At 55.9% G+C, this 20,215-nt stretch overlaps 1 protein-coding gene across 3 annotated transcripts in view; it reads right to left on the bottom strand.

Annotated features, from left to right (window-relative positions):
- Window positions 1-375: 375 nt before the first annotated feature.
- The window catches only part of SCARA5 (scavenger receptor class A member 5), a 63,078-nt gene continuing 43,238 nt past the window's right edge, over window positions 376-20,215 (bottom strand). For all 3 annotated transcript variants that reach the window (XM_059727948.1, XM_059727951.1, XM_014607013.3), the window contains exons 7-9: window positions 18,218-18,265; window positions 5,877-6,071; window positions 376-1,063 (exon numbers count right to left, since the gene is read on the bottom strand). In XM_059727948.1, coding sequence (XP_059583931.1) covers window positions 927-1,063; window positions 5,877-6,071; window positions 18,218-18,265 — 380 coding nt within the window. In that variant the 3' untranslated portion in view covers window positions 376-926. The remainder of the gene's footprint in view (window positions 1,064-5,876; window positions 6,072-18,217; window positions 18,266-20,215) is intronic.

Genomic DNA, 20,215 nt, shown 5'->3' with positions numbered 1-20,215 from the left:
CCGTTGGCCGTCTTGGCACCAAGGGCACACTGCTGGCTCCTGTTCAGCTTCTTGTCCTTTGTCCCCCCAGGTCCTTTTCTGCAGAGCTGCTGCCCAGCCCGTCACCCCCAGCCTGCACCGGTGCAGGGGATTGCTCCCTCCTACTTGCAGGACTTTGCACTTGTCCTTGTTGATGCTCGTGCGATTTATTTTGGCCCAATCCTCCCATCTGTCTAGGTCACGAATCCTAGCCCAACCCTCCAGCGCAGGTAATGGTGGAAAGGACAACGACTACCAGCCTCTCTAACAGCTCTTGGCCTGTTTTCTACAATCAGCGCCCAGCAGCTCCCAACCCTACTCGCCTGAACCACTGCCAGTTACTGCCACGCCGGTAACTACAGAGTAAAAAAGAGACATTTATTTCTCTAATAAAAAATGGTGGTGGAAGCGCAGGCTGCGGCTGGCTAAGCTGAATGGTAGGACACGTCCATTTTGGGCCAGCTGATAATTGGTCTTTGCCGGATGCAAAGTCTGTGAGAGCCGTGGCGCTGGTTTGCAAGCCAAGTCCCGTGAGCTTGGGGTGTCAGCTCCTTGCTGAGATACCCACATACGTTACAGGCCGGTAGGCAAGGGGAAGGGGGTGCATGGCGATACATGGCTGTGCATCCTTAACTTTGGTCTAGAAGCTAGTGAGAAAGGCAACGCGAGGCGGGTCCCGCGTGGTGGAAGGCAGCCCGTCCCCCTCCTCTCGCTGCAGAGCACTCGAAGGGGATTGGGAAGGAAACAGAGTCTATGGCAAGCCCTGCAAGGAAGGCTGGAGGTGCAGTCCTAGAGCAGGCGGCTGGGGAAGTGACAAATGGGTCCCCCCCGGCCACGTCCCTTCCTCTCGGCACCGTCCCCTCCCGGCTGGAAGCTCCAGTCTCGCGGCGGCCACGCGGTCCGTCCCGTCACGGCGTGAGGCACCGCACGCCGGCGTCCTCGGCGTGGCCGCAGTTCGTCTTCCCCCAGCTGGAGAAGCTGCAGTGGAAGAGGCTGTCCTCGGTGCCCTTGCAGGCGACGTCGTCCATCCAGATCCGCCCCAAGCCTGCGAACACGTGGGGACAGAGGCGTGAGCGGCGAGACCAGGCAGAAACGGAGCAAGACATTTGCACGTGGCAGCAGCATCCCGGCACGCGTGGGCAGTGCCCCGCTTCCCAGCCCCCCACGCCCTGCAGGGCTCACGGCACGACAGCCCCTCAAAGACTTCCCAGAAGAGGGGAAAGCGTGGGTTGTTGTGGGCATTGCTCTCACCCCACAGACACGGACTCCCCTGGGCCTTTCTGCTACACGCCCCTTGCTTAGTCTCCTGCCCCTGGGCCGTAGCAAGAGTCTAGTCCTCCCAGCAGGGCTAAAGACCATATTTCCTCGCCTACAACACACCCCAAAATATCATCCACACCTTGGTTTTGAAAGGCAGAATGAAGAGAAAAGGTGAGGACTTGCATTACAGCAGCCAGCGTGTTGTTCTGCTGCCTATGGATCCCTGCAGAGTTTACATTTGGTTTCACTTGGTAAGTGCCTGAGCCTGTCTTCACTGTATTTCTCACATACAACACACACTCCAGTGTTCAGGAGCTTTCAGGAGCATGCTTATATGAGAAAAGAGGGCACTTCTCCACACCTAGGCACCCCCATGCCTACTCCTTTTGGTTTGGGCAGCAGGGCCAGCTGGTAGCCCTGGCTCTAGAAATGGGGGCTGAGCTAGTGCCAAGGCACGGGCGGACGGTGCAGAGCAGAGAGTGAGCTAAGCACCTGGAGACCAGCATGGTGCCATGCAGCCTCACCCCTGCTCAGGGCAGACCAAGCCCCCTGTGCTAGGTGCTGCACATGTGCGTGGGCAGAAATAGCCCCGTCCGGGCATGCATAGCAGCTAAGCACCTGAGGCAAAGTGCCTTTTCCACCAGCTGAACATGCCCGGCTCCTTCAGTCTCTCCCCACGTGGCCTGTCTGCCGAGCCCTCCACCGTTTCGTGGGCGCGCGGCTGTGCGGGTGCCGGGCCGTGCAGGGGAGACATGGGCTGTGTTGGGGGTCGGGGCCGCTGTTAGGGGGTCGGAGCGATTGTGCACGTGCTGTTGTGTTTGTGTGTGTCAGGGATGTTTGAGTGAGCAAGGGGCTGCGTGTGAAGGGGCCATGGGGTGGAGGCTGGTCTCTGGGGAAAGAAGGGGCAGGAAAAGCTTAGAGCCAAGGCCCTGAAGGATCCGGCTTCAGGTCCCTGCTGTGGCACTGACTTCCCAGGGGCACGTGCATGTGTAAACGGGACCAGGTCTCTCATTCCTGTCCTTCCCGTCCCCCACCTGGGTGGCAGGACAGAGGCCCCCTCTCAGCATCTCCCTGGGGCGTGTCGGCTTTTGCTCCACCCCACAAAACACAGCAAAGAGCTGGCCTGGTGATGCTCATCTGCTTTGCTCCTTGTGCTGAACTGCGGGAGAAGCTGGGGCCTGGCTGGGACGTTGCAATTCTCAATGGACAAACCACCCTCCAGGTGCTACCTGTCTCGGTCTGGAGCATGGCTTGAGGTGGAGCTGCCAATGCATCTCTGTCCTGGCTTGTGCCCCGGGCACATGCATAGGTTTTATGGCCTGGAGGATGATGCTGGGCCCTCCTGGAAGGGGCAGGTGCCCATGAACAGGGGCCCTATGCAGCCAGGCAGGAGATGGCTGAGATTGCGCAGTGGCTAAGGGAATGGGGCACACGACATGCATTGGGAATCAGGCACCCAACAGCACTACGACCCCCCTTGTAAATGGCTCTCATGAGCCCTGGCATCAGAGAGGGCTGCTCGCCCCACCACCCTGCTCTGCAGAGACACCCAAGACCCAAGTGACCTGGCTCCAAATCCAGGGATCCCAAAGGAAACCGAGTCCGAGACACAGACGTCCCGGGACTACGACAGAGCCAGCAGCCGTGGACAGCTGGAGACAGACTCGCCTTTCCAGAGGGTTTGTCTGGGGGGATTAAGGGCTGAGCAGGATCCATCGCCTCGTGCTGCTGCTTTAGGTCAGTGATTTCCAACCAGGGTGCCACAGCACCCGCGGGTGCCTTGAAATCCTTTCACTGGTCCCCGTAACGTAAGCACTGTTACATGGGCTAATATGATTCGCAAGACAAGGCCCCCCAAATTGAAGGATGTTTTGAAACGCAAAGTCTTTCCCAATCGAAACCCCACCAGAGCTTCGTCTCAGAACAGCCGGCACCTTCCGGTGCCGACGAATCGTCTCCTGCCTCCAAACCAGAAAGTTTTGAGAAACTTTTTTTCCAACATGGAAGGAAAAGGCACGTTCTAGGAGCTCAATACAAGCAGGGGTGTGTTGCAGGTAGTGCGCTTTGTGCTATGGAGAGGTCTGGGGGGAGAAAGGTGAAGCAACTTCCATATAGTGATGGAGAAACACGAAGGTCATAAATATTGCCCGAGGAAATAAAGGAACCGTGGGAGATGGAAAGGAAAAGGAGACCGCAGCGACCCGGGGGAAGGCAGCACTGCCAAGGGAAGGCAGGGATCTGGTTCGACGTGCGTGAGGGGCTTGGCTGCATTTGTCAGTGTTCAACGGGGGACGCAATGAGCTGGATTTACGAATAAATTAAGTTAAAAAGAAGCAGCCCAACTTGGTCGAGCTCTTCCCGCTCCCTTTGCTGGGGCTGCGAACGCCCCCCTGAAGCACAGAGACGGGGGCCAAACAGTCCATGGGCCCCAAAGGTGCATTGGTTGGTGGAGGGAACTTGCACCCCGAAAACGCTGCTGCAAGGATCAGCGCCCGCCAGCTCTGCTCCGGCCTCCTGGAGCTCGGACCATCCCCGGTGCCGGGACCCTCGACAGCTTCTCCAGCACAGAGCCTTTCAAGGGGTGGGAGGCACACGTGTGTGTGTGTGTGTGTGTGTGCGTGAGGGTGTGTGTTTGTGTGAAGGCATGTAAGGGTCTGTGGGGGGCACGTGTGTGTGTATGCGCATGCACGTGATGATGTATGTTTGTATGTGTGTGTGTGTGTAAGTGTGCATGAGGACCGTGTGTGTCTGTGAGGGTGAGGGTGTGTGTTTGTGTGAAGGCATGTAAGGGTCTGTCTGTGTGCATTTGTGTGAGAGAGTGTGGGTGTGCAGGTGTATGAAGGTCTGCGTGTGTGTGAGGGTGTGTGTTTGTGTGAAGGCGTGTAAGGGTCTGTGTGTGTGGGAGGTGTGTGTTTGTGTGTATGTGTGTGCATGTGATCGTATGTGTTTGTATGTGTGTGTGTAAGTGTGCATGAGGACTGTGTGTGTCTGTGAGGGTGCGTACGTGTGAGGGTGTGTGTTTGTGTGAAGGCATGTAAGGGTCTGTGTGTGTGCATTTGTGTGAGAGAGTATGTGTGTGCAGGTGTATGAAGGTCTGCGTGTGTGTGAGGGTGTGTGTATATGTGTGAGGGTGTGCATGTATGTGTGTGTATGTGAATGTGTCAGAGGCTGTGTCTGTGTGCATGTGAGGGGGGGTGTTTCGGTGTGTGTGGATGCACGAGGGTGTGTGTTTCTGCATCTGTCTGTGTGTGCATGTGTGTGTGTAGGGGTCTGTGTTTGTGTATGCGTGTGAGGAGGTGTGTGTGTGTGTGTGTGTATGCACAGTGCGTGAGTCTAAGAGATGCAGCGGAGCAAAGCAAGAAGCCGGGGCAGGGCAGGGCAGGGCAGGGCTGGAGAGAGGCCAGGGATCTGCTTGCACACAATCCTTCAGGCGCGTCACAATATTTGCTGACACCCACGCTGGAGGGTGACGAGAGCCAGCCCCGAATTGCAGCCCTTTGAGCATCCTTTGCCCTCTCCCCGAGAGGCTCCGCAGCCCTGGGTGGAGATGAGGCAAATTTATTTCCCCCTCTCCCCTCCCCGGCTGGAGGTCCCGAGGGCAGGTTGCTGGTGGGGAGGCAAAGGAAACCAGCCTGGGGGGGATGAATGGCTCCCACGGGGAAGGAGTCACAGAGCATACGGCGTGCTTAAACTCAGCAAGGCGGGATCACAGAAACCCAGAGCCGCGGGGCTGGAAGGGAGCTCCTGAGGTCACATCTCTCCAAGCCCTGCCCGAGGCAGGATCAGCCCTGTGCAAACCAGCCCAGACAAACCCACTGTCCGATCTCGGAGCAAAACTACCGTCACCCCTGACCCAGCACCCAACCCTGCCCCAGGGAAAGCAGGGGGACCACAATCCCCACTGTCCTGCTGCTGCAAAGGGGGTTAATATATGCTCAAGAAATCCCCGGCAGAGGCCATGCCCCTGGTGCAGAGGGAGGCAAACCCCCCCAGTCTGTGCCAGTCTGACCACAGGGGAAAAATTCCTTCCTGACCCCAAATGCAGCATTGGGCTGAGCCTGAGCGCAGGGGCAAGACCGTCTAGCCAGGACCCTGCGGGGTTGATGCCAGCAGGAGCATTGGCACAGCCCCATCCTCATCCCTAGCCTGGGCTGCACCCAGCGCTTTTAAGGGAGGCTTAACGCCCCCCTGAGACATGGAGCAGAAAGGAGGGGAGGGGGCAACCAGCAAAGCCCAGAAGCCTGCAAAATCCCCACAGCAGCACACAAACATCGCTATGCCTAAATCATCCCCCACCAGTGTCTGTCCACCCTCTCCAGGGATGCAGAGTCCCCCCTGCCCTGGCATCTCTCCCACCACCTCCCTGCTCTGCCAGTGCAGACGTGTTTCCTGAGATCCAACCTGACCCTGCTTTGCTGAAACTTCAAGCCGTCGGTCCCCATCCTGCTGTCTGCAGCAGGAGAGAACCGGTGGGAGGGAGAGAAAGGAAGGCACCAGGACACGGAGTTTGCCCTGACAAGGCCCCAAGAGATGGGGGTGAGGGCAGTGGGACACAGCCAGGACTTGGGGGGCAGGGGGCTGTCAATGCAATCACTTACCTTGGCCAAAGCGGGCCATGCGGTGGACCTCCTCTGCGCCCCGGAAACCCAGCATCCGGCACACCACGTCACCATCCTTCTTGTCCCAGCTGTCGTCACACACGGTGCCCCAGCGCCGGTCGTAGAGCACCTCCACCCGCCCCTCGTGGGGGCCGGAGCCATTCACCAGCCGGACCGGTGGCTCCTCTGCAGCTGCTGCAAGGCAGGGAGACAGAGAAAGAGAGGGGCAGTGTGAGCACCTACTCCAGGGCACCCTCCTCCATCACCCAGTCCGTTCCCCCCAAACCTGGTTCTTCACCATCCTTCTGGCTAAAAAGGGCAGGGCTGCCGCATCTCTCTGCAGCTCAGAGGGCCGCAGGATCCAGTGGGGCCTCTGACCCACGCTCCGGTGGGGGACAAGAGCTTTCCCTGTACGAGTGAGCCCGCTTCCATTCAAGTCAATGATATGGGGCACATCTACACTCGATGCTTTAATGTGCATTAGCTTAAGTTAATGCACATTAAGGATGCACATCTACATGTGCGCATTCTTAATGCATGCTAAAATGGCAAATTTAGGCTATTTGCGCCTAAATCTGATACCTGCAAATGCAGGTATCATATTCAGGCACGAATACTTAAAGCGCATTAATGCATATGTAGACGCGTTAAAGTGCATTTAGCCCCACACAGTGTTAATGCAATTTAATGCCTGTATGTGTAGACTCCTGCCTAAACCCACTAAATGTGCATTAAATTTAGGCACACTTAAATGTACGTGCCCATAGAGTCCTAGAGGCGCTGGGCTAGAAGGGACCTGCAGAGGTCACATCTAGTCCAACCCCTGCCTGAAGCAGGATCAGCCTTGTCCAAACCTGCCCAGACAAATTCATAATCCCAGAAATCATTGAAAAGCTGAAGAAATGGGGCTGGCAGGGAGCTCCAGGGGGTCACTTCTTGTCCAACCCCTGCCTGAGGCAGGATCAGCCCTGTCCAAACCAGCCCAGACCAAAAACAGTGTCCAACCACTTCGTAAACGCAACCTTGACGCAACACAAGACATCACACCTGAACCTGCCGGGACATCAGGGAGACTGCAGCAGCCAACATCCTGCTACTGCAAGGGTTATTAATGTACACTTGACTGATCCCAGGTAGATGGCCATAACATTATGAGACCATGGGCAGATCTAGGATTTGGAAAATTGAGGTGGAGATAGTGGGGTGCATCATTCCATACAACGCAACACACATTTTTCTCCAGGAAAAAGTGAAATGAAAGCTTTACTAATATGGTAAGGGCCTGTATTATTCAGGTCACGGTCGAAGCAAAAACAAATATAACTTTATTGGAAAGTGCATTAATTCGCTGTATCATCTATCACATATAAAAAAACAATCAACTAGGCAAAAATAATCAACAGATGTTGTTTTAGGCCTGTGATCATTAGAATTAGAACGGGCATCTCTTTCTGATTCACGAAACACAGTCAAGCCTTCTCGCACATCTTGACAGCACACCCAACGCTTCACTAAAAGTTATTTCCACAACTGAGCCAACTATCACCAGAGTTAATCTTTTGGCCCCTGAATTATTGTTTTAGAGTTAAAAACAACCAGCAGGGGTGTGAAACAGGAGCTGAAGTGAGAGGGGCAGTGAACAGACAGCAGAATGGCAGGAGAAAGGGTAGCCTGAATAGAGGAATATGGAGACTATTAAAAAAGGACAGAGAGTCGTTAACACTTGCGGAGTGAAGAGTTTAGAAGGAATTAGGGAGATGATAATGAGCCATGAAGTCTAGTGACTGCCTCGCTGCTGCTTATCTATAAGTGCTGCTGCCATGGCCAGGCAGTTGATTTTAAATTTTGGGTGCAGCAGGAATCAAAGGTGGGGTGCAACTACACCACTGCACCCCCTGGATTCGCCCCGGTGTGGGACACAAAGTGCACAGCCTACTATTGAGGTTGCCCGATAGTTGCTATCCCAAGCCACTGTTTTCAGATGCCTAATATCTAACTGATGGGAAGAAATGTCCTGGATGTATGTTCCAGACAGAGGACTGGTTTTTTGGGGGGGATGGGGTGTATAATAATCAATTTAATGAAATTCTGGAGACAGTAATGAAACAGCCACCTCCAGCCAAGACAGAGAAACAAACACGACCCTTAATGTGCCGGCGGAGACGGGGGAGCACTAATGCCATGGTACAAGATGCTGGTGAGATCCCATGCATATGGCTCTGGTTACCCATGATCGAGAAAGATGAGCCCATGCTGGAAGGGGTGCCAAGAAGGCCTGGAGGGAGTTCAAGGGAAAGAACAGCTTGTTCAATGAGAGGATGCTAAATGACCAGGGCTTGCTTAGTGGAGAAAATGGGGGGAGACAAAGCACTGGGGAAGGAGAAGAGCTAGTGAAGCTAAGGACAATGTTGGCACCAGGATAAAATGGGTAAAACTGGCTGGGAATGAATTCAAGCTGGAAATGAGTACAAAGCTCCCCCTAAATCCCCTGTGCCTCGTGGAGGGTCTGGGGAGTTAACACCCCATTGAGAGGCATGTTGCAGTTCCTCCCTCTGGGATCACGCATCCTTATGACTTTACTGGGGTCTGGGTTTCACCCCCGCAGGCCTTTCCCCTTCTCTGTCCTCCCTGTTCCTCCCCTCTCCTCTCTTCCCCTCTCCCTCCCTGGGGTGGTACACAATCTTCCTTCTTTTTCCGGCATGGAGCAATTGTGATTTATGTGGCAGGGGAAGGAGTGAAGAAGGCACGCAGAAAAATCCGACCATGGAGGAGATTCTTCTTCCACTGCACCAGCCAAGGCCTCCGTCTGTGCCAAGGAAACAAGTTGCAATGAATGTCCCACAAAACCCATTATCTGGGATTATAAATGCATTGGCTTCCAGGGCAGATGGCAGTTTCTATCCAGCTGGGCTCACTCCGTGACTCACCCGCTGCTGAAGTCAACTCTAAGGATACATGCTGGGCTCCCCCAGAAGAAGAAAAAGGAGATTTTTATCAGAGCTAGCTGGAGTTTTTCATTCAACACTGTGTGTGTGTGTGTGGGGGGGGGGAATGATGAAAAACCAGCTTTTTTCATAGATCTTTTCATGAGGAACATGTAGACATGGCAGCATGGGGGGGAATCGGTGACATGACACAAACATCGCTGTTTTTTGGAATTCACAAAGGGATTTCTGATGCTCAGATGAAAAGGGTTAGTCCCATCAAAGAGTTTGGCCTGGGGGGCTGATGCACGTTGGGTGGCAAAAAGAAAAGAAAAATAAATTGAACCATGCCAGTTCTCTTGGGGGGAAAAACAACCCTTCAGGGTTGGAAATTTGATGACTGCCCCCGCCAAAAGCATTGTAGAAGACATGAGATGAAATTCGGGGGGGCTCTTGTTGACAACAGTCAAGCACTGGTGGCATTTCCACACTCACGCACTCTACAACCGCTCAACGTCTTGTCGGATGCCCGCCGGACCACAGAGAAGTTAATGATTTTGTTATCGGCTTTGTACCAACACAGGCTCTTCTAGCTCAGGTGTAAGCAGCTTGCCCTTTATATCCAGGTTTGATCCCCAGAACAGCTGCACTTATTCAGGGTCTTGCATTAAAACTGCATTAGGTGAAATATGCCCATTAAACATGAAAGGGAATAGCCAACCAGCTGGTGCCCCGCATCGTAAGTGACTGTTTTAAAGGTAGCCCCGATGTTTCCAGTGCAAATCGCTCATCATCATCAGTAATGATTTGGACGATGGGATTGAGCGCGCAGTTAGCAAATTTGGGGACGACACCAAGTTGGGTGGAGGTGCAGAAGCTCTGGAGCGTGGGGCTATGATGCAGAACGACCGGGATTGACTGGAGAAATGCTCTGCAATCAGACGAGATTCACCAAGGACAAGTGCAAAGCCCTGCACTTGGGATGGAATAATTGCATGCACAGATACAGCCTGGGGAATGACGGGCTGGGCTGCAGTACTGCAGGGAAGGACCTGGGGTGATGGTGGACCAGGAGCTGAACAGGATCCAGTAATGTGCTCTTGTTGCAAAAAAGCCAACAGCCTCCTGGGCTGTATGAGCAGGAGGGTCACCTGCAAATTATGGGCAGTGATTTGCATGCTCTGTTCAGGACAGGGGAGACCTCCCCTCAAGTCCTGTGTCCAGTTTTGGGCCCTGCACTTCAAGAAGGGCGTGGACAGATTTGGAAAGAGTCCAGAGCAGAGCCACAAAAATGATGAGAGGCTTGGGAGACACGAGTGAGGAGGAAAGGCTGAAAGAGCGAGGGGCGGTGAGTCTGGAGAAGAGAAGGCTGAGCGGGGAATTTGATAACAGTCTGCAAATACCTGCAGGGCAATTACAGAGAGGATGGAGACGGGCTTTTCTCTGTGGCTGCGGGAGACAGGGCTAGGAGTAAGGACCTCGAGCTACAGCAGGGGAAATGTAGGGTGGAGATGAAGAGGGACTTTGTGACTCTGAGGATGGTCAAGCAAGGGAACAGGCTGCCCAGGGAAGTTGAGGGATCTCCACCCTTGGAAACTTCCAAGAGCCGGTTGAACAGACACTAGGCTGGGATGGTTCAGCCAGAGACAATCCTGCCTTGAGCAGGGAGCTGGGCTCGATGAACCGTGAGGTCTCTTCCAGACTGACTTTCCTCTGATCCTATGAAATTTGCTTGTCATGCAGCTAAAGACCCATTTGGCTGAATGAAGTCTCCAACTTCCTGCTGGTCCTTGGAGCGGTTGCTGCGCTGTTAGCACCCTTGCAAGGGGCTCAAATGGAGGAACCTGGTGAGGACGTAGCATGAAGGCAAGGTCTCTGAACCCAGGACGTAGGAGGCCAGCTGGGGCACGTATGGACATCTGCAGTCATTCTGATGTCCGGGCTTTGCACCCCCATGAACTCATTGAACCCCCAAGATGGGCTTTGCTTCGATGCAAGCACCCCGATCGCCTCCAAAGCCTGCTCAAAGCCCGAATCAGAGCAGCTTCGAAACACGGAGAACTCGTGGAAAGATCTGGGCTGAGCTCCAGGTTGGCAATGAGCCTCGGGCCTGGACATGCCTCAGCTCAAGCCTGGCTCCATCTCAAGCCTGGACATGCCGGAGGACCCCGGCTTCGACCGCTTGCCGTTGGGGCAGGTCCCTGAGCAGCCCAGCTTGCAATGCAAAGGCCGTGCCACGCGCCGCAAAGGTTTCGTTGGCCGGCGCTCATCAAGGCTCGGGAACGGAGATGCCACGAGGGAATAACAGATCCTGGTCGCATCCACCGCAGGCGGGTCGCACCCTTTTGCAAGTCTGGGTGTGCTTCTCCCTCCCTTCCTGTTGTACAGCTGTGCTGAGAGCGACAAACAGCTGGTGCCTCTCCTCCCCGAGACAGCGGCCCGTCGGTGCTGGGTGAAGCGGCTTCTCAGCGCTCGCCCTGTTGTTGTGGCCGCGGCGCCACGCTATTGCAAGGGCTCCACCTCGGGCCAATGCAAACGTGTTCCCAATCCCACGCTGCTGTCCCCTGCTAGCAACGCGTGCCAGCTCCTCCGCTCCCTGGTCCAAGCGGCCTCGCCTTCTCAGCTCACACCCGCGGTCCCTGCCAGAGAAACTGGAGAGCTGCATGTTTTCTTAACACTTCTCTTTGGCCAAAACCTCCGCGGTTCAGGTTGAACTCCAAAAAGCCGCATGCCAAGAACTCCCTGATGCCGGGGGAAGAGTCTCTTTTGGGGTCTGCAACCCCCGGCCCCGGCAGGTTGGGCTTGGTGAAGGCCGGGCATATTGCAGAACAGCACCGTGGGCTCGTGACATCTTGACGCTGGTCTCATTTCTGCACTGCTCTGGGAGGTACCGGCTCCCTTCCATCCAGGGCTGGGAGATAACCTCACGTCCTGGTCCTAGAGAAGCAGCTTGTGGCCAGGAAACAGCATCTTTCATCTGGAGCTGCTGTTGCTATTGAAGACCAATAGCAAAGCAGGCCCATGCTTTACCTGCTTCTCCCAGCGACCCAGCCACCGACATTTCCAGCCTTCAGGGTTGCAAAGAGCTTCAAATGCGATACCTGGAACCAAAGCAATGTCTTCGGAAAGCCTGAAGGAACAGCTCTGAGAAGATGCAACTCAATGGGGCATTGACTTCCACGCTGTGCTGCAAGGGACCCACTTCTGTTATCTCTCCTCATAGGACAGGCTCTCCCTCCCCCTTGATCCCCTTTGCAACCCTCTGCCCCCATCTGAGTGCACCATTGTGGGACACGGTGGGCCAGACACACGTGCAGAGCTGCAGACAAAGCCTCACCAATGCCACGGACAACGGCATTGACACTTCCCCGCTCCAGGGCTCCTGGCAGCCCCAGTCACTGGAAGGTTTTGCATCTGGAAGGAGAAGAGGACCATGCCCCACTGCCCCTAGCAGATCCACTCCAGATGCCAGGCGGACCCATTGGGGAGAAGATGTCGTGCCACCTTGGCTCTTTGAAAGGTGCAGGGAGGGGGTTTTGCTGCTGCTGAAGGGGGGAAGCCAGCTCCTAATCCAGGATCTCATGCCACAGCCTTTCTGACAGCTCTGTCCCTCCCGGGGTCCAGAAGTTACCCCGGTGTCTGGTGTAGACGGAGAAGCCACTCTTCCCGAGTGGCCGTGGTGACATAGCCATAGTTATGCCTGTGCTCTACTATGGGGAACCCTCTGCCACTTGCACGCAGGGGCACACGTGTCAGGGGCACACATTTTTAAGCCTCCTCCAGAGACACTGGGTATGGGCTGCAGCCCGGGATGGGGATGGGACTGGGCTGTGCCAATGCTCCTGCTGGCACCAACCCCGCAGGGTCCTGGCCGGAGGGTCTTGCCCCTGCGCTCAGGGTCTGACTGATGCTGCATTTGGGATAAGGAAGGGATTTTCCTCCCTTGTCAAATCAGTATGGACTGGGGGGTTTTGCCTTCCTCTGTAGCAGAGGCATGAGCTCTACCTGGGATCTCTTGAGTGTATATTAACACCCTTTGCAGCAGCAGGATGTTTGTTGTTGTGATCCCCCTGCTTTCCCTGGGGCAGAGTTGGGTGTGATGCTTGGTGCTGTGTCGGGGCTGATGGTGTTTTGCTCAGAGGTTGGACTTTGAGTTTGTCCGGGCTGGTTTGCACAGGGCTGATCCTGCCTCAGGCAGGGGTTGGACTAACGGGACCTCTGCAGCTCCCTCCCAGCCCACGGCTCTGGGATTTCTATGATGCTACGAGGTGGCTATTGCAACCCCTCATCGCCAGATGGCAGGGAGTAGGCACAAGCCTTAAGCAAATGGACGTGCACAGATGATATGTGCACTTACCCCGGTGTAGTCCTACCCCTGGTCCTCCCTGGGATAATTTTACACCAGCAGGTGTGCAGCTACAACAATACCAGGGGCTATGTCCTCAGCCCACTCCTCCTTTACTCTAGCCTTCTGCCTGTCCAGCCCCGGTGTGAGATGCCAAGCTGGGCGGCCGGCTTTTGTTTCCCAAGGGGGGTTCAATCCTGCTCCGTGCTGTGCACAGGTGAGTGGCAAGGACCCTGCGTCTGCCCCGGGGCCAGAGACCATCATGGCTGGGGACAGCACTCTTGCTAAGCAGACCCCCAACCCTCATCCTCCTGGTAGCAAGATCAGCCACAGCCTTATAGGGCCAGTAAAACCCAGCCCAAAGTCCCCTGTGTGTCCTTCACCAAACTGGTGCCAGCGACCAAGACCTGCCACACTATCCTATCACCTCCAAGCAGTATGTGCAACCCAGCCCACGTGAGCTACCCTATAAAACCAGCCCGCACATGCCCCAGACCTCCTGTCTGCCTGTGCCTTCCCTGCCAGGCTGTCTCCACGACTGCATGCAAAGTGCTAGGGGCTGTACAAACAGCTGGGGAAGCACGGACCCCATGCAGAAGAGGTGGTAAACGTGCCAGCTGCTCTAAAACCTCTGCCCTTGTCTCCTTGGGGCTCCCTGGGCATAGGCTGCCCGGGAAGGGGAAGCGTGGAGATAGCTGCCATCCAACGGGCAGCTGTTGGCAGGCGCTGGAGAATCAGCTCCTAGCACGGCCGGTCATTTCAGTCCTCTGCCCCTCATTTCCCCAGCTCAAAGGGCCTCCCTTTATCTTCCCCAGAGACTCAGGACAGGAACGGACTCTCCTCCTGAGTCTGTGCAGCGCCTGGCACGCTGATCTCAGCTGGGGCCTCTGCGGGCTACTGTAAGCCACGGGCGATGTGACCCGTAGCTCTGCTCACCGCTCCCCCGCATGGCTTGGCGCAATGCCTGAGCGCAGGGGGTGCGCCCTCCTCCCCTTTGCATCATCCCAATAAAACCCTGAGAGCTCCGGTTCTTTGCCGTGTTTGTTTTTACAGTGCCAGCACCCCCCCGCCCCCCAACCCCGGCTCCCCTCCAGCCCCCGGACGAAGAGCAAAACAAGAGAGGAACGGCTCCAGCGCGCAAAGACACCCGAGTGGCTGGGAAAACAAGGGCCTGATTCTCTGCAGCTGCGGCTTGCTAGCATCGCCGCCCTGCTAATGGAGACCATCTGCCTGCGAGGAAGTGGAGTCCTCCCTCCCTCCTTCCCTCCCTGCTCCGGCTATCTTCATGGAGGAAGGCTTTGCAGGACCATGCTTAAGTCTCCCCTGGTTCTTGCTCCAAGGGCACTGGGTGCTCTTTGGGCTGCAGCTCTTAAGATGCGCGTTAACAGTGCCGGCTGGCGGCGTCGGGACAGGATTCCCGTGCTCGCAGTTACTCCAGTGGCCTTTGCTGTATTGGGCTGCCGAATACCTGGATGAGAGACTCAGGTGGCAGCCAAGAGTCAGTGGTTAGTGCTCTTGCTATGCCAGCCTTTGCAGCAGATGCATGGCTGGCTTCTTCCCCGGGAGAAGCAATATTATAGCCTGGATGTTTTCTGTTCCCCTACCCAGGACGGAGGGATTCAGCCCCATTTGCACAAAATCCTGGGCTTGGAAAATCTGAGAAAAGCCTGTGGGAGCTGAGAGTGTCTGGAAGTCTCTTGGCCCTTGGCGTAAGGGGACGTGGCCTGCATGCCCTTGCTTCGTCCCTCTCCCAGCCATGCATATGACCAGCCCTGAGCCCGGACTCCCCCAGGAACGAATTCTCCACGGGGTCTGACGGCAACAGCAAAGACAACCCGCACGGTTCAGACAGAGCCGGCAGCACAGGAGGAGGGTTCGTTCACTCCAGGCACTGCTGGCGCTGCAAAGTGCCGGCAAGATAAAGCCCTTAGTACATGACCTCCCTCTAAGCAGATCAAAGGCCTCTGTGGTTTAATTTATGGGAGGCTTTTCTCCTCCTTGCAGTAGCTGCTCAGCTCCTCTGCTCTAACCAGGCCAAAGGAGAATAGGACAAAAGAGAGAAATCAATGAATGGACGCTGACCCCCAACACCAGGGATTCATTTCTGACATAAGCAGAGGCAGTTGCTCATGAAGTCATTTGTGGGGGGGTTGAAGCTGCTAACCTCAAGGGATAGATTTATTCCCCATGTCTCCTGCCCGCAGGCATCTCCTTCCAGCTGCATCAGATCCAGATGCAAGCTGCCATGAATCTATGCCGACGCGTGGCTGGTATCATGCTATGGTTTGCTACCGTGTCTGGACAGGGGCTGCAATGCAAGGACTTCAGCTCCAAACACCCACGTGAGATGAAGGAACATCTCTCCCAGGTGCCAGGAGGAAAAGGTCTCTCAGTCCCGGTACAGGGCAGGCCCTAGAAGGCGGCATACACAGGGGCACGGGTTCAGGGGTCTTTCACTTAGGCACAGGGAGTCTGTGAAGGGGACCAGAGGCAACGCCCCTTCTCTCCCTAACCCAGCCATCAGCCGTCCACCCCCTTGCTGCCCACTTTCATCACAGGGGCAAGACCCTGGCACAGGTAACAGGCACCGACGCAGCTGCTCAGCAAAGGGCTATAGCTTGTTCCACCCACAAGCCCCGCACACTGCGTCCAGACAGAAAGGATGTGGACAAGTTGGAGAGAGTGCATCGGAGGGCAATGGAAACAGTTTGGGGGGACATGACTGGTGAGGAGACGACGTGGGAACTGGGCTGATTTAATCTGCAGAAGGGAAGACCGAGGGGGATTGAATAGCAGCCTTCACCTCCCTGCAGGGGGGCTGCAAAGAGGATGGAGCTGGGCTGCTCTCAATGGGGGCAGATGACAGGACAAGGAGCAATGGGCTCAAGCTGCAGCAAGGCAAGTTGAGGTTGCATATTAGGAAAATTATTGTACATGCTGATGCTATCCTAATTTTCAAGAGTAGGTTGAATCTCCATCCTTACTTCTCAGTGACCTACCATTCACAGACCTCAGCCTGAATCACTAGATGCTGCCTCGGCCTTTTGCAGAAGCCCCCTGGCTGCACTGTTCGGACCCCATCTGAGCCCACACACCAGCCAGATCCATGTGGAAACCACGTGTCCCTGGGACTCAACACAAATCACACCAGCCAGGCCTCCGAGCTGACAGGCCGGAGCATTTGAGGACCAAGCCCCTTCGACACATGGGTGACACACGGCCTTGGTGGTCTGTCACGAGGATCTGGGGACAGGAAAGCCCCAAGAGTCAACTCCCCCTCTCCTGGGGTGGAGACTGGTGTTGCCGAAAGAGGGCGTGTGCCAGGCAGATTTCAGACCCAGCTCCTCTTGCTGCATCCCGTCATGCCGAATAACCAACTTCCAAACTATCCCCTCTGTTCAAGTAACACCTACCGGCGCCGCTACGTCGGGCACTGCCTGTACACATTACAAGAGACAGTGACTGCATCCAAGGGGCAGACGTGAGGCAGTGCAATTATCCCCATTGTACAGACGAGAAACTGAGGCCCCCAGGCACAGAACTAGAGAAGGGCAGCAAGGATGACGAGTGATATGGAGGGGTTTCCATAGGGGGAAAACCCTGCTCAGACCCCGTGCACTCTCCCTTCCAGCCTCCGTGTGACACAGGAGACCGGGCACGACGGACCTAGGGTCTGATCCAGTTTGTGGCAGTGCTTATGAGTGGCACAGGCCACTGCTCCCCCATCACATTTCCGACCCAGAAACACACAGCTCCACGGGCTGGATCGGGCCTCGGGCACCACTGCCTTAGGATCAATGTCCGAAAGCCCCAGGCGTGTGGGACCCGTCCCAGAGGCGCCGGGTAAGCCTGCCGTCCTAGTGAAAGAAAGCCCCGACGGGGCTGTCTGGAGATCATTACCAGCAAACACAAGCTGTTTTGCAGGAAGGAACAAGGTCATCACGCTGGAACCGTCCAGCCCATTTGGAGGCGACCGGCTTCATTTGCCAATAGAAAAAGGAAAGAGCTTGTAAGGCCGAGTGAATTCTGTTTTGAACTGGATCCCGTTCGTTTCCAGGCAGAGAGGAAGAGGCAGAGAGAGACGGTGTCAGCTGCAGGTACTGGCATTGTGATGCTGATTAGCGCTGACGGAGCCCGCAGCCTCCTGCCAAAAGGCCTTGCAGCTGCTCGCGCTCGGCCCTGGTCTCGGCGCCGGCTGTCAGAGTCAAGGTGATGCTATGCAGGGGTGCAAGGCTGACCCGGGACCGCAGGACGCTGGTAGCTCCTGATTCGAGTCCAGACCGCTGCTCAGCAGCTGGGAGATGCAGCCATCGCATTATCCCCTGGGAGGTTTCCCAGCACTGGACGCCCATGGTGTTGCCGCTACATGTGGCTTCACAATGCCCTTCTCCGCTGACCTGATCCCGATGGGCCCAGGTCATCGTGTCCCCCACAAAATGCCTCTGTCTTTATCCTGATCATTATCAAGCACCTGCCCTACTGCAAAGCTGGTGGACTTTCCATCTTTGGAGGTGTTGCAGACCCCAGTAGACAAAGGCTTGGCTGGGATGATGTGGTTGGGGCTGGTCCTGCTTGGAGCAGGGGGTTGGACTAGATGTGACCCTCATTTTCTATGACTTAGTCTCATGGGGCCTTATGTTGGAACATTTCCCTGTGCACGAACTGAGGCACAGCACAGTAAAGGGACTTGACAAACATCATCCAGTATGTCGGTGGCAGAGCTTAGAAGAGACCTCGGTCTTTTGAGTGCCCAGCCCCGGGGCTGCCCAGAGCAGGATGGTGGAGGGACTGCAAGAGCACAGCCTTTGACCACGAATGTGACCGTTCGCTCTGCTCAATTTGCAGCCCAGAGAGGGGCTGTGCTACAGCGACGCGCGTGTCCATGACGGCTGCAGGCCCGGCCCAGCGAAGAAAAGGAAGGGACAATCCCATCTGAGGCTTCGGTCTGGGTGAGAGTCAAGCACCAAGCCACGGACCAGCCAGCAAGCCACCCCACTGATGATGGGCAAGCCCCAGGGAAATCCCCCACGCTGGAGGGGAGAGCCTTGAGCACAACAAAGAGCAGCACTTACCCGTCTCACCGCCTCTGTCTCCCTTCTCTCCTTTCTGGCCTCGCTCGCCTGGCAAGAGAACGAAAGGGAAGGTTAGAGGCTGACGGGCTAAGCTCACCAGCGTGCGGCAGGGCCGATAACCTTGCAGGTCTCTGATGCAGAGACTTGCTGGCTATAACGCCAGAAAGCTCCAGGGGGGGAAATGTCCGGGACCTCATAACTCCACCAGCTATTTCCTGTGCATCAATCTAGGCCAAGGGGATCAAATCAGGGGCCTTATTTATAGCATTTCACACACACACACACACACAAACATGCACGCACACACACACGCCCAAATGCACATACATTCACAAAAAATGTGCGGAGCTCGCTCCCGCAGGATATAATGGAAGCCGATGCATCCCAGAGTCAAAGGGAACTGGCATTTGATGTAAAGGACAGCAAAGAAGAAAGAGGACAGCAGAAAATATCACCCAGGCCAAACCCAGCGGGGAGGGAGAAGCTTTTTCTCCCCAGTACAGTGCAAATGGGGGCCCAAATAAGAGCAGGCATGCCAAAAATTAGCCTGTTCTTCCCTGAGTGCCGCTCCGATCCCTTTCCCGCCTGATCGGTTGCACTGGTTTCTGCTCCCTCCCCGATCAGCTGCTCTGCTTTCTGCTCCCTGCCCAATCTGCTGCTCTGCTTTCTGCTCTCTGCCTGATCAACCCCCGTGGTCCCATTCGCCATGGGTGACCCTGCCTGGAGCGTGAGATTGCAGGAGACGTAGCTCTGAGGATCTCTGGGAAGCAAAAGCCTCTGCACCACTACAAGGTCTTGATCCATGGAGAGGCCGCGCACCAGTGGCACTTGAACCCGTGCCCGATGGAGCATTTTGCAGCAGCTTCTGCCACCCAAGACAGAGGTGAATCCTTCAGCCTTGGCAGCGCTTGCATTCCCACTGCCTTACACTGATCTTCCAGCAGCCTGACCCGACATCAAGATACGTGCTCCCCCCCTCAACACAACCCTCCATAGAGAGCTCATGTGCAGGACAGTCTGCCACGCAACTTTATGGCTGCAAACATTTCAACGGGACCGAGGTCTTTCATCACAGCATCTGCCTGGGGGTAGCCCAGCCAAGCAGCCTGGCCCACAGCAGAGCAGGGGTACCAAAGACACCCAGCCCACACCTCCCCGGAGACACAGCAACACCCTGCTGAATCCAGAGAGATTTGTCCCGGGGTCGTCTGCTTTTTTGAAGCCACTTTGCACGGGAGAAGACATTCACCCAACCAGGGTGGCTCAAGACATGTTGGCACCATCATCTGTAGCCAAGGGTGGCTCTAACCATGGCTGTGAGTCCACATCCACCGTGGAAACTACAAGGTTTGTAGCCCTGGTCGCCAGGAGGGTGCTGTCGCTGCCAGCGGGTGTAGAGACCCAGCTCGGACACACGTGGGGTGAGCGGGTGGATGCATCAGCACAGCTAAGACCCGGCCACGTGGGGAGGACGGGAGGCTACGTGCCACATGCACATCAGGCTGTGCCACGTGCATGTGTGTGTGTGTGGGGGGGGTGTTTCCTCTGAAGTAACAGTTCTTAGCTCCTGGCAGGGGCCTGAGAGTGACCGGACAGGACTGACCTGGATGGGCAGGGGACAGTAAGTCTCAGGTGGTGCTGGGTGGCCACTGAGCCGATGCCGTGGCCCCTGGGGTGCATCTCACGGAGCCTGGGCACAGATGTCAGCTGTGCCCCTCTCTGGTGCAAGGCATGTGCACAGACTGGATTGCAGCATCCGCTACGAGAACCCAGCCTGCCTCACCCTGGCTGCTTCACCCAGGTCACCGATGGGGAGTCAGAAGAGAGAGAAGAGACCCCCACGCTCCCGCTGCAAACCCTGGGCCCATCTACCTGGTTGCAACAAGCTGGGCACTGACACCACCCCCGATTTTCTATGTGCAATAACAACTAACACCCGCCTGCATGCACACACTCACACACGCACACACACACAGAGGCATGCACGCAGTGCTAATG

This window comes from Alligator mississippiensis, chromosome 1 (assembly GCF_030867095.1).
Source record: "Alligator mississippiensis isolate rAllMis1 chromosome 1, rAllMis1, whole genome shotgun sequence".
In the NCBI taxonomy this organism is placed as follows: domain Eukaryota; kingdom Metazoa; phylum Chordata; order Crocodylia; family Alligatoridae; genus Alligator; species Alligator mississippiensis.
The sequence above is the reverse complement of the archived record's forward strand: the minus strand, read 5'-3'. Positions and strand labels throughout refer to the sequence as shown.